The sequence below is a fragment of the Carcharodon carcharias genome, chromosome 5, assembly GCF_017639515.1.
Source record: "Carcharodon carcharias isolate sCarCar2 chromosome 5, sCarCar2.pri, whole genome shotgun sequence".
Lineage (NCBI taxonomy): Eukaryota > Metazoa > Chordata > Chondrichthyes > Lamniformes > Lamnidae > Carcharodon > Carcharodon carcharias.
Genome location: NC_054471.1, coordinates 67163324 through 67177226, shown reverse-complemented (window position 1 = coordinate 67177226; position 13903 = coordinate 67163324). Strand labels below are relative to the sequence as shown.

Here is a 13903-nt window from a genome sequence, read left to right as displayed (position 1 = left end):
TGGACCTATTGGTATTAAAGGATTGCCTCTGTTTAAAACCCTACAATATGCTTAGCGTGCGGAATTCATGTCAGAATACCTCCCCTACTCCCAAATGTAGGATCAAATTTCTTTGTTGAGCTTTTAAATTTTATCATAATATGGGTTTGGCTTAGTCTTAAATGGATTTTAAACCAAAATTAACCTCACTTTTAGGTACGTTTTACCCCTTCATTTTTATCCAATGTTTTTTAGAAGATGTCTTTGTCACTTTGTCAGCCTGCTGATTCTTCAACCTGACTCTCCCAAGAGCGAGAGAGTAATCTTGTAAGCATAGTAACATCTCCTCTCCGGCGGCTAGTTTCTGATTAAAGGCTCCACATTGAACAACTCATTCCTAGGAGCTTCCACTGCTTCTCAAAAGCAGTGTGGTACCTGGAACCATGGCTTAAGACTCAATGTCACATTTTTGTACCCAGCCTCAGGAGTAGGAGCAAAACTCCAGGTCCAGATGAAATACCCCTCTGTGTTTTAAAGTTAACAGCTGATGAACTGGCTCCAATATTGACCAATCTCTTTTAAGACCCGATCAATACCGGTTACTCACCAGACCCGCAGAGGCAAGCTGACATCTGTGGCATATTCGAAAAAGAGATAAAAGTCAACCAGACAGCTACAGAACCGGTATCTCTCACCACTGTCATTTGCACATTGCTCAAACATAATGTTCATTCTCATGTCTTGGAGCACTTAGAAGCTCACAATATCCTGGTTTTCGGTCAAAAAGATCTATTGAAACACAGCTTTTACAGACTGTTGGTGAACTGGCATTAAGTCTCGAGAACACTAACCTACTCATATTAGATTTCTCAAACACCTTTGACAAAGTTCCTGTGAAAAGCTCTTGTCCAAGGGTTCACCTTAAAAACAATCTTCATTGGGGATTGCACATTCAGCAGATCACATCCAAAGCAAACAGGGTTCTTGGAGTTCTGAGGAGGAATTATTAGCATTACATAAAAAATATCAGAATTATAGCTTACCAAACTTTTTTTTAATTCATTCATGGGATGTAGGGGTTGCAGGCTAGGCCAGCATTTATTCGCCCAATCCTGGAGTATGCAAGTTATGTGTATATAGGATCCTTATATGGTGCACAAAAGGTGAGTGACAGGCCAGATGATTGGGTAGAACATAAAGAATGGCAGAGAATGACTAAAAGGTTAATCAGGAGAAAGAAATTACAGTATGAGAGGAAGCTCGCTAGAAATGTAAAAATGGATAGCAAGTATTTCTACAGGTACTTAAAAAGGAAAAGAGTAAGAAAAGTGAGTGTTGGGCCCCTAGAGAGTGACAGTATGGAGTTAATAGTAGATAATATGGAAATGGCGGAAGAAATTAACAAATATTTTACTTCTGCCTTCACTATAGAAGATACAAAAATCATTCCAGTAATAGCTGTAAATCATGAAGTGGAAGGGAGAGGGGAACTTGGTGAAATTACAATCACTAGGGAAGTGGCACTGAGCAAACTGATGGAGCTGCGGGCTGACAAGTCTCTGGGAACTGATGGACTACATCCTAGGGTCTCAAAAGAGATGGCCGATGAGGTAGTAGATGCGTTGGTGTTAATTTTACAAAATTCCCTAGATCCTGGAAAGGTTCTATCAGACTGGAAAGTAGCAAATATAACCCTTTTATTCAAGAAGGGAGAGAAGCAGAAGACAGTAAACTATAGGCCAGTTAGCTTGATGTCTGTCGTGGGGAATTAAGGAGGTTATAGCTGGACACTTAGAGACTCAAGGTAATTGGAAAGAGTCAGCATGATTTTGTTAAAAGAAAATCATGTTTAACCAATTTATTGGAGCTCTTTGGAAGGATTAACATGCACTATGGATAAAAGGGAGCCTGTAGACTGTACCTGTACTTGGATTTCCAGAAGGCATTTGATAAGGTGCAACATCAAAGGTTATTGTGGAAAATTAAAGCTCAGGGTGTAGGGGGTAACATATTAGCATGGTTAGAAGATTGACTGGCTGGCAAAAAGCAGAGAGTATGCATAAATGGGTCTTTTTCAGATTGGCAGGATGTGACGGGTGGAGTCCCACAGAGGTCTGTGCTGGGGCCTCAACCATTTACGATTTATATCAATAACTTAGATGAGGGGAGCAAAGGCATGGTAGCTAAATTTACAGATGGCACAAAGGTAGGTGGGAAATTATGTTGTGAGAAGGATATAAGGAGGTTGCAGACGGGTATAGATAGGTTGAGTGAGTGGGAAAAAATATGGCAAATGGATTATAATGTCGGAAAATGTGAAGTTGTTCACTTTGGCAGGAAGAATAAAAAAACAGAGTATTACTTATACTGAGAAAGGCTGCAGAATTCTGAGGGGCTAATGGAATGCTATCCTTTATTATGAGAGGAATTGAACATAAAAGTAAGGATGTTATGCTTCAGTTATACAGGGCATTGGTGAGACATCATCTCGGATACCATGTGCAGTTTTTGCCTCTTTATTTACGGAAGGATGTAAATGCATTGGAGGCGGTTCAAAGGAGGTTTACTAGATTGATACCTGAAATAAGCGGGTTGTCTTATGAGGATAGGTTAGACAGACAGAGTTTAGAAGAGTGAGGGGTGACTTGATTGAAGTATATGTGATCCTGAATAGTTTTGACAAGGTGGATGTTGAGAGGATCTTTCTTCTTGTGGGCGTTGTTTTAAAATTAGGGGTTGCCCTTTTAAGACAGAGATGAGGAGAAATTTTTTCTCTCAAAGGGTTGTGCGACTTTGGAACTCTGCTTCAGAAGGCGGTGGAGGCGGGGTCACTGAATATTTTTAAGGCGGAGGGAGGTAGATTCTTGTTAGGCAATGGAGTCAAAGGTTATCGGAGGTAAATTTGAATGTGGAACTCGAAACACAAGAAGATCAGCCATGATCTTAGTGAAATGGCAGAGCAGGCTTGAGGGGCTGAATGGGCTACTTCTCTTATTTTGTATGAGAGAGATAAATAATATTGATGCAATGCAAAAGATGTGCGGCATGATTCAGGACAAATTTGAATAAAAAATACACATCCTTGATCATAGATTTGGAATGGATATCACTGCAGCAAAAGAAGGAGTAACATAGACCGCCCATATTCCATAAAATATTGGAATGGACTGGTGGGAATTGAGAGATGCCCTCCAGCAATGACAAAACATGAGGTAGTGATCCACACAAACTACAAAGACCATTTTTGCATCAACAATCTTTATTCGCCAAGGTCCATCCCACAATGGAATAAGCAGCCAAAGGAAATAGTCACTGTCCCATCACTTGAAATCTTCAAGACCCATCTTTAGATTATTTCCATCTAGAAGTTTTCACTATCAGGACTACCAACTCAGCAGGGACGCATGGTTTAGCTAGTGTGACCCATAAAAACGTTGGTGGAATGCGGATATTAGTCTGTGATGCCAATACAACTAAAGCAAAAACAGAAGGAGGAGGCAGTCCCAGGCAAGTCGGGCACTACCTGGTAAAATTCTTCTTAAAAATACAGCAACCTTATCCCAATGGTTCAGCTAGCGAGTTCGCTGCATAGTCTGGAATTAATTGGTATACAGACATGGCAGTAATATAGATCTGTTTCAAGTGTTATGAGGCTTACATTGTAGAACCTTTAGTGGATCCTTCATAAATGTCAGGTGCTTTTCAGGTCCAACAATACAACATTTGTGTTTGGGATAAATGCACGAGGAATGTGTACTGACAAACATCTGCTTTCACAAATAGGCTGGTACAACCGTCTGTACATTAACTTCACTTTGCGTCGCCACATTTTCTTCTTTTTGCTACAAACCTACTTCCCAGCGACTCTGATGGTCATGCTGTCCTGGGTGTCATTCTGGATTGATCGCCGAGCTGTACCAGCCAGAGTTTCATTAGGTAAGCAAAGATTTAATTTGAATAATGCCAATTAACTTTTGTATAATTATGTATATCAGTAAATAAGTTAAAAGCACAGTTACAAACAGAAGCAATCAGTTGACAGGCAGAGGCAATTACCACTTTTCTCTTCACCATAGGGATTTAAAAGGAGCTTGGAGGATTGATTCAGTTGACTTTGATCCAGTTTTAGTCACAGTTTTATCACTACGTAACCTGCTCTAAAAAGCAAATCCCTCCTGCGATTCATAGCTCAACTCCTACTTTGATCCAAGACCAAATCCATCAATTTTTTTTTGCAACCTGGTTTGTCATAGTCATAGTCATAGAGTCTACAGCATAGAAAAAGGCCCTTCGGCCCATCGTGTCCACGCCCGTCATCAAGCCCCTATCTACTCTAATCCCATTTTCCAGTGCTTGGCCCATAGCCTTGTATATTTTGGCGTTTCAGATGTTCATCTAAATATTTCTTAAATGTGAGGGTTCCTGCCTCTACCACCCTTTCATGCAGTGAGTTCCAGATACTCTCCACTTTCTGGATGAAAACATTTTTCCTCAAATCCCCTCTAAACCTCCTGCCTTACCTTAAATCTATGCCCCCTGGTTACTGACCCCTCCAATAAGGGGAAAAATTTCTTCCTATCTCCCCTACCTATGCCGTTAATAATTTTGCATACGTCAGTCATGTCCCCCTCAGCCTTCTCTGCTCCAAGGGAAACAACCCCAACCTATCCAATCTCTCTTCATAGCTGAAACGCTCCAGCCCAGGCAGCATCCTGGTGAATCTCCTTTGCATCCTCTCCAGTGCAATCACATCCTTCCTATACTGTGGCAACCAGAACTGCACACAGTATTCCAGATGTGGCCTAACTAACATTTTATACAGCTCCAACATAACCTCCCTGCTCTTGTTTTCAGTGCCTCGACTAATAAAGGCAAGTATCCCATATGCCTTCTTAACCACCTTGTCCACCTGTCCTACAGCCTTCAAGGATTTGTGGACATGGACACCAAGGTACCTCTGATCCTCTGTACTTCCTAAGTTCCTACCATTCATTGTGTTCTCATGCTTTTCAGGATTAAATTCCATTTGCCACTGTTCTGCCCATCTAACTAGTTAGGGGCCAGTAACTTTTGTTTCAAAGTAGATGAAATTAGAAATCCCAGTTACTTACTAAGAGAAGAAAGTCACAAGACTCCATGATTTCAAACAAACAGAAGAAATTTCATATACAAGAGTCAACAAAATCAATACCATCTATCCTGTAATCTTAACGTACAGAATTAACATGAGGGAAACATGAGTTAACAGATAAACTGCAATCGAACACACCACAAATTGCGCATTAAATGGCACACCCAACCAAGACAGGCCTCCTGAATTTCTTATCAACCCACCCAAACATCAGTCATCACTGTGAGGCATAAAAATTCTTTCAAGTTCTGTCTCCCTCACAAGAAATTTCAGCTCCTTTCCTTCAAAGAGCTAGTCTGATCCCCAGCTGACAGCAGCTTTACTCTACCCAAGTTCCATGGGTATAATCCTCACCCAAAAGGCACACCATTCAAGATTTCTTTCAAGTCTGCTCTCAGGTCCAGCCTTCTTCATCTTCTTTTCCAGATGAGCTGACCCACTAGTGAGACTGCATCCCCTTGTGTTGGCCAGGCTACACGCCAGCGTCTAAACTCACACATGGTCCCAGCTTCTCAGCCACGCTGCTGCCAGCAACTGCTTCTGGGATTCCCCAAGCCTCAGTCTTCCCTGCTGCGCTGAGCAATTACTACTCCTGGGCCTCCGTGAGCCCCTACTCCCAGCTGCTCCCAGCTGTCACCCAGCCCCCTCAGCAGCACAGAGCAAATGGCAACACCACAGCTGCACGGAGCCAGTCTTTCTCTCCATTTGCTCCGGGTTGACCTTTCGCGGGGGCCCATTTTTACGCCATAAAGGCCCGGTCCCATGGCCGAGTTTGCGCCCTCTCTGTGTAGGTCGTCCTTGCATATGCACGGCCTGTCTTTCTTTGCCATTCCTGCCTGAACTCCCAGGCTTGCCAGGAATTGTAGTCCTTGGCCTCCCCCTGGAAAACCCACAAACCCAACAATACAGATTCCCTCGCACAGCCCTGGAGGAATGATTCCGTTTATTTTGATCCAATTTTAGCCATGGTTTTATTAGTACACACAAAAGAAAATCTCTCCTGCGATTCATTTGCAATTTGAAAGCTCAAACTCCGAGGGGCAGTAATTCGTCTCAGGCAGTGGCACAGAATAGGCAGTATCGGATTGGTTGCTGGTTATACACAGTGCCCGATATTTAATTCCATTGCAGTTAATGGAATTAAATATCAGGCACTGTGTAGAATGGGTGACCAACCTGATACCATCTGTTTTGACCCACCACCTGAGATGAATTTCTACCCCTGAATGTTTTACTTTGCTTCCCCCGAAACAAAATTAAAATCTTACCTAGCCTCGATCAAAGATAATCGGTGTCCTAATCCTTACTTCATTGTGGAAAATGAGATTTATTCCCAAAATTATGCATTCTCCTACTTCAAAAGATTTAGAAATTGGTGTTTTTATAAAACGTGGATGAGGTAGGGGTAAGATATGTTCCACCAGTAAGGATGATTCTAATTTCTTGGGAAACATATACAATTATTTTTTTTTTAATTAAGTTAACAACTATTTTAAGTTGTTTTCCAAGTAGAATGGCACAATATTTTTCAAGTTTTCTGTAATTCCAGGTATAACGACAGTTTTAACTATGTCCACCATCATCACGGGCGTGAATGCTTCCATGCCAAGGGTGTCGTATATTAAAGCTGTGGACATTTACCTGTGGGTTAGTTTTGTGTTTGTCTTTCTCTCAGTGTTGGAGTACGCAGCTGTGAATTACCTAACTACAGTGCAAGAGAGGAAAGAAAGGAAACTCTTGCAAAAGGTGAGATCAACCAGCAACCCATCTGTATAATTAACAGCGTTTCACCTGTAGTGAGCAAAAGCTTCGCACATTTTTTTATTTGCAATGACAGGTTTTTACCTTTTGTGTATAATCGGCTGCCTACATCCTGCTCCGGACTAAGGCCCGTTAACCCCTCACTGCTATTCTTGCCAACCATCACTGGCTCTTTATCCTGTGATGCACTGAATTCATAATCCTTGACGTTGCTTACAAATCCCTCCATGACCTTGTCCCACTCTAACTCTGCCCGTGTTTATTTCTATCACTATTGTGCTCTGATGATGCACAGACGTTTCAGAGCTTAGAAGGTCTTTTTTTAAGGCAAGTATGCAGATTTGGCAATAAGTAGATTTTCCTGCCATCCCTGTGACCTGTGCTAAAATCTTGTGCTGTGCAGAACACTTAAGACCAGAAATTGAATGAATAATTGGAGTGCACGCAACTCAGTCTGAATTCTGGTGGGGGATTTAGGTGGCACCCAGTGTCTGCCTCTCTTTAAATGCTGAGCAAATCATGCACCGCACCAGGCAGGTGGGCTCTTCTGCCCAGTCCTTTTACAGTTTTCTTAGAGTTTAGGACATTTCCAGGGGTGATCTCAGGCTTCAACTAATTCCACCAGCCTGAGAGACCCAGTGGAATTTATATGTGCTGCGAGCATGTGTAGGTGATGGATTGCAATTTAAGAAGATTTGTGCTTCTTTTGCCTTTGCCCGATCAGGAGCTGGGGCTCTCTCTCTGACTGGCAGAGTTCTGACATAAACACTGATTGTTCCTAGATCCGCTGCTCCTGTGGATGAATGACTCCAGTCAGAATTTTGAGCCCCCACCCCAACTGAAAAGTCGGGGGTGAGGCCACCTGTGCTTGGCTGAGTGGTCACCCTGCAGCCATTTAACCACCATCAGGCTGCTAAAGGGCTCAGCGCAAGACGCCCACACCTAGCTGGGAGGGAGCCCTGTCTCTAAGACTTGCTGGTCGATCAAATGATCAGAAGCTGTCCAGTCCCAGAAGGAACAATGGTCACTGCTGGGACTACAGACAGTACCACCACAGAGGAGCCTTGGAGCCCGATACTGAGGTAAGTCTGAGGTTTTGCTGGGGCAAGGCTGGAAGGCCTCAGTTGTGGTGGGGTGGGGGTGGGGTGCAGTGTGCGGCACTGGGTGCTGAGTTTGGGGGTAGGTAGTACCATTGTGGGGGTGGCTTTTGTTGGGAACATGGTACCCAAGCAGGAGGGAGAACACCCACCACCCCCACCGCCAAACCCTGCCCTCAGCCTGGCAGCCCACGTGACATCTATACCTCCTGCTGCTGGCTAAATCCCAACAATTGGCCCAAGGACAGGCGGGCCACCCAATGCCTCCTTGCCACTGGTAAAAATACCAGCAGTCAGGCAGACAGTGGGCTGCTGCCATGGCACCTAATTTTATGCCCATCCTGCCTGCCAGCACACTCTCTGGGGTGAATGAGGTCTGTGTGTAAAATCCCACCATTTGTTTCACCACTGTGGGTGTGAGTGCCTGCACCGACTGTTTAAGCAAATCTGACCTCCAGTTTTGGATGAAAGTGATCGGCACAGTTAATGTAACGAATAGAAAATCATTACCATCCCTAAGGAATCCAGCACATCAAAAAAAAATTGCCTCATTGGATTTCTCTGGAAAAAGCGGGGACGTTAGTCTAGATTTTCCAACAGGCATTGTTTCACATTCACAGTAACTCATTCATTGTAAACAGTTGGTGGTACAGCAACATCAGTTCAAAATATCCAAGCTTATCCAAGTATCTCAAAGTCACAAGGAATGGGGGGAAAACTTTCCCCTTGATTCTTTTCCAGAAGCACAGAGACATAAACAGAGCTCAGCACCATCAGGCTCCTCTGGTGCATCAACTCGATGGAAATTCCTCCACTTTCTCTCTGCACTCACTGAAATGTCTGACATATGTATTTTTGTGCATGCCCAAATTCAGGTTCCAGTGGTACACAAAAAAAAAGTCACAGCACAAAGCTGATGTAAGCTGGCAAAATTTTCAATTCCACTCAGAGGGCTGAATTTGCCTGGCTCCATAGAGAAAGCTTTGAAGGCAAGGTGGGCGAAAGCAACAAAAAAACTCAACACTGTCCCACCTCCAAACAACATTCCCAGCATGGGGGTGTTGGGGTGAAGGAGGGGGGTGGGGCTGTTGCCGTGGGAATTGGCAGCCTGCTCCACTGAAGTGGATAGGCAACAAAATCACAAGGCCAAATGTAGGGCTATTTTCCCCCAGCAATGCAATTTTCCCAGTGTCTCACAGTGTCTCCCCGCTGTGTCAGGAGCCGCACAACACTGCAGAGTCACCCTCTTGCTGTGACATCAGCAGGCCATGGGTGGCTGAATTAATTGGCAGGATCAGGGAGCCACAATGCTCACAGGGATCCAGGAGAGGCCTGGGGAACAATTGCCTTAAAAGGGAGGGAGTTCCAGAGCTTAGGATCTAGTCAACTGAAGGCCAATAGTCAAGCGGTTAAAATTGTGGATCCACAAGAGGCTAAAATTGGAGGAGTGTGGAGATCTTGAAGGTTTGAGAAGCTGGAGGAGGCTACAAGGTTAGGGAACATAGGAGCAGAAGTGGGCTATTCGGCTGCTCGGGTCCACACCGCCATTTAACTAGATCATGGCTGAATCTTCTACCTCAACGCCATCTTCCCGCACTATCCCGGTATCCCTTAGTGTCATTGGTATCTAGAAACCTGTCAATCTCGGCTTTAAACATACTCATTGGCTGAGCCTCCCCAGTCCTCTGGTGTAGAGAATTCCAAAGACTTACCACCCTTTGATTAAAGAAGTTCCCACTCATCTTGGTCCTAAATGCCTACCTCTTATTCTGAAACACTGTCCCCAGTTCTAGACCCACCCCCGCCCCCCCAAACCAGGGGAAAAATCCTTTCTGCATCTACCCTGTCAAGCCCTGTAAGAATTTTGTACAGAACAATGAGATCACCTCCCATTCTTCTAAACTGTAGAGAATATGGGCCCAGTCCCCTCAATCTTTCTTCAGGAAAACCCCACCATCACTGGGATTAGTCTGGTGAAACTTTGTTGCATTCCCTCTATGACCAGTATACTCTTCCTTAGGTAAGGAGATCAAAACTGCACATACTATTCTAGGTGTGTGGAGGGGTTTGAAAACAAGAATGAGAATTTTAAAACTTTTGTGGGACCGTGAGCCAATGTAGATCTGTAAACACAGGGACGATGGATGAACAGGGCTTGGTGCAAGATTCTCCATTAGTCTCTCAAATATCTGTATTAAATTTCAGACATATCTTACTTTTTAGAAAGCTTCAGAATTAACCCGTATCTTTTTAAGTTATCCCATATTATGGCCTCCAGATATTATGTTGACTGGTCTACAGGTTTTCTCTGTTTATGAACAGAGATGTTACATTGGTAGCTTTCCTCTATGTCTATTTACAAGGAATTTGAAAGATTATGGTCAGAGCCTTGGTTCAAGAAGGCAGCTCACTGTCACCTTCCCTAGGGCAATTATGGTTGGGAAATAAATGCAGGCTTTTCCAGTGCCATTCATATCCCACGAAAGAGTAAAGAAATATTCCAGTTGGGAAAACTTGATGCCAACAATGGAGGGCCAAAGTGGTAGAAGTGTTTCATTTCTTGGTAATGTAATCTTTTGCACTGTAATGATGATTTAAAGTATCACCAAAATTAGTTTGGTTGAAAATACAATAATGCATTTAAATTTACTGCACGTATTACTACTAAACCGTTCAGGTCGTGCATATAATTCCAGGATTCCTGTTTGCACTTGAAGCACTGGAGCTTTCTTTTCTCTTTTCCCAGTTTCCCTGCACATGTGGAATTACCAGCACCAAGGACTTAATGTTCGATGGTACCTTTAGTGAAGCAGATGTCAACAGCCTGGCTGGATATACCAGAACTCCGATAATTACTGATGACAGGGTCAAGCAGGACAGGATGATAGTTCACTTATCCATTGGTGGAGAATCCAATTTGCACAAAAAGAGACGCCTTAGGGAGCTTGTTGGCATGCAGATCATTAAGAATACTCACGCAATTGATAAATATTCCAGAATGATATTTCCAGCGTCTTATATATTTTTTAACTTGGTATATTGGTCTGTATATTTATAGATGCTATTTTGAACAAGCTTTTCCCCTTTAAAACCAAAACAAATATGATATGTGCACACACACACACAAATTAATGCACTATGTACAATATTACTGCATTAGGTAAGGAATTATTTTGGCTCATAACTTGTTTATCAAATGAGTTGCCGTGATGTCCATTTTACATCTGCAGCAGCCTGAATATAAATACCTATTTTTTCTGCAAAAGAAAATCGGTTTAAATTGAATCCTGTGAGGAACTGGGTTAGACATTGACCTTTCACCTCTGGAACCTGGGGTCAAAATCAGCCCGGAATAATGTGATGGAAGTTTCCTCTGCCAGGTTGTAATGATCCAATGTAGAACAAGCTTGGATAACTAATTTCTAGTGGGCTTGGGCAGCACAAAACTATTCCCAATTTGGCATAATTGGGAGGCCACAAGATGGTTGCTGTGGAAAAAAAAGTCACTCTGGCGGTGTAGGGGGTTTTCTTCTGAGACCTGGCCTGGGAATTATTGTGGGGGCAGAGAAGACGGAGCTTTACTCTGCATCCAGCCAAACTATACCTGACCTAGCAGTGCTTGCTATTGATAGTGGGCACATGTTCTGGAATATACTCCATTTTGCAACTAATTATTATACAAATGCTTAATTAATTTACCTGAAATTCTGCTTGACTACAGGCATTCACCAATGCAAAATACAAACTGACACACTCATTGCAGGAAGAGGAATTTCATCTACTGTAGTCCTATGAATATAATTTCAAGATTGCACAGTTTGAATTTTTTTAATATTTAAAGTTGTGATTTTTTTTAAAGTATTTTTTAATCTATAATGGGTATAACATGGGGTAAAATGGCTTACTTTTTCTGGTTTAGTTATAGGGAGTGGATCTTGTTGAATGACCATGTTAAATGGTAATACATAAAGTCTACTTATTGTTGCATATTTGTTGCATATTTTCAAATAAACACAAAATATTGTAATAAAGAGAAAGGAAAATGAATTGCGAGGACTTAACTCGCTTGTATAAGAATAAAAGTGTGTTCCTTCTTCAATCTCCTCTCATCTCAGTCCCAAATGTGAGCTTTGCACGAGGCTCGGATTGCCCTTATAATCAAATCTGCAGTAGTAATTCCAATCAGCTTATTATAGCATTTTTAATGTAGAGAAATGTCCCAAGATCTTTCACAGAGGAAGAAAAGAAACACCAGATCCCTTTGAGAGGGCTAGGAAGCTGACCAAAGACTTGCTCTGAGGGATAAATTCTAAGGAAGGTTTAAGAATTGAAGAGAGCAGTACAAAGTCTTGGGGAATAGGGAGAGAGTTCTAGAGATGTGGGCCACTAAAGGTTGGAGTGAGGACGGGAAAGTACAGAAGGCCAGTGGCAGTTAACCTGGGGGCTTGGCGAGGTCATAAGGCTGGAGAAGATTGAGAAGGTTAATTTGGGAAGGCCATGGAGGGGCAATGGCAGATGAGAATTAATGCAAATGAGTGTAAAGAGCTGGATGTAAAAGAGAGAAAAAGGTGTAAGGCTCGTACCTTATGGATCATGTTGAAGTGCCAAGGGTTAAACTGAAACTAAACTAAGGGCAGAATTTTCTGCCTACCGGGTGGGTGGGCCCGACCCAATCTCCGGTGGCTGGGGAGCCGATTCCCACCACCATTTTATGTGGGCGGGCCAATTAAGGCCCAACCAGCGTGACATCCGGCGGGAAGCGCTATGCTCTTCCTGTATGGGTGGGGGGAGATGGGACTCCCCATGAAAGAGCGCACATCTCCCTGAGGCTAAGTGCAGCCTCAGGGAGATCGCTGACAGTTCTAAAAACATTAAAAATAGAAAAAAAATCCTTAATGAGACCCTTTCATGTGACAATGCCACATGAGATGGGACATGTACATAATTTACACTTAAACCTTATTAAACTTTTTAAATCCCTACAGGAAACGTCACCCCACTGGTGGATGAGTTTTCATGTTTTCTCTATTTGCCGCCGGGGTTCCTGGCCTGCCCGCCAACCTTAAGGTTGGACGGGCAGGTCCTTTAATTGTTTTAATGATCCTGTCAATGGCCTCAATTGGCCATTGGCAGGTCGGCGGGCCCACAGCTGATTTTGCTGGGCCCCCACCTTCCTGAAGATTTAAATGGGGTGGGATGATGTCGGGGGTTCCCGCTGAAGTCATCCCGCATCATTTTATGCGTCAGCGAGCGGGCCCCACCCCCTGCTCGCCGATAGCAAAATTCAGCCCTAAGAGTTGAGTCAGTGGAGAGCAGCAATCAATAAAGCCAATAGAATGTCCAATTATAGCTAAACGTAGTAGAATGCAAGTCAAAATAAGTCACGCCTGAATTGTATTGTGCTTTGGTCTGGCCATACTTTGGATACCACATCTTGCTGTGGTCATCAAGATATGGGTGACATTCAAGCACTAATTTATGACCCACCCCCCAGGTGAGGTTCCCCCAAAGTTGCTGAACCAGGTGAGACCTCTCAATTTGTCACCATCTGGCTGGGACACACCCAAATTGTTATGCCCTGGGTGAGGAAGGTTGAACTGGCCCCTCGTCTTTATTCAGCTCCCCTCCCCCTGTTGGTCACAACAAGACTTAATCTAAAAAGGATCCCTTTCGCAGATACTTTTCCCCCCAGACCTAATCGTTCTCGTTTTGAAGGAGCCAATTTGATCAGACTTTCTTAACTTAAAGGTAAGTTTAAGTTTATTAACTACTATAGGCGAGAAAGGGTAAAACACCTGCATATGTGGTCATACAGGTTAAAAGTAAGAATTTAGCTTGAAGTAAGTGAATATATATATATATATATAAGGTCTTTGGAGCAGTCCTTGTCTCATTGAGTGTTGTGGCCGTTGCATTTCGAGATTCCAGTAGAACT

The 13903-nt window shown here is 43.2% G+C and overlaps 1 protein-coding gene across 1 annotated transcript in view; it reads left to right on the top strand.

Annotated features, from left to right (window-relative positions):
• The window catches only part of LOC121278051 (gamma-aminobutyric acid receptor subunit rho-2-like), a 69274-nt gene extending 58248 nt beyond the window's left edge, over nt 1–11026 (top strand). The window contains exons 7-9 of the mRNA XM_041188085.1: nt 3763–3915; nt 6660–6856; nt 10715–11026. Of these exons, the coding sequence (XP_041044019.1) occupies nt 3763–3915; nt 6660–6856; nt 10715–11026 (662 nt within the window). The remainder of the gene's footprint in view (nt 1–3762; nt 3916–6659; nt 6857–10714) is intronic.
• The last annotated feature ends 2877 nt before the right edge of the window (nt 11027–13903 follow it).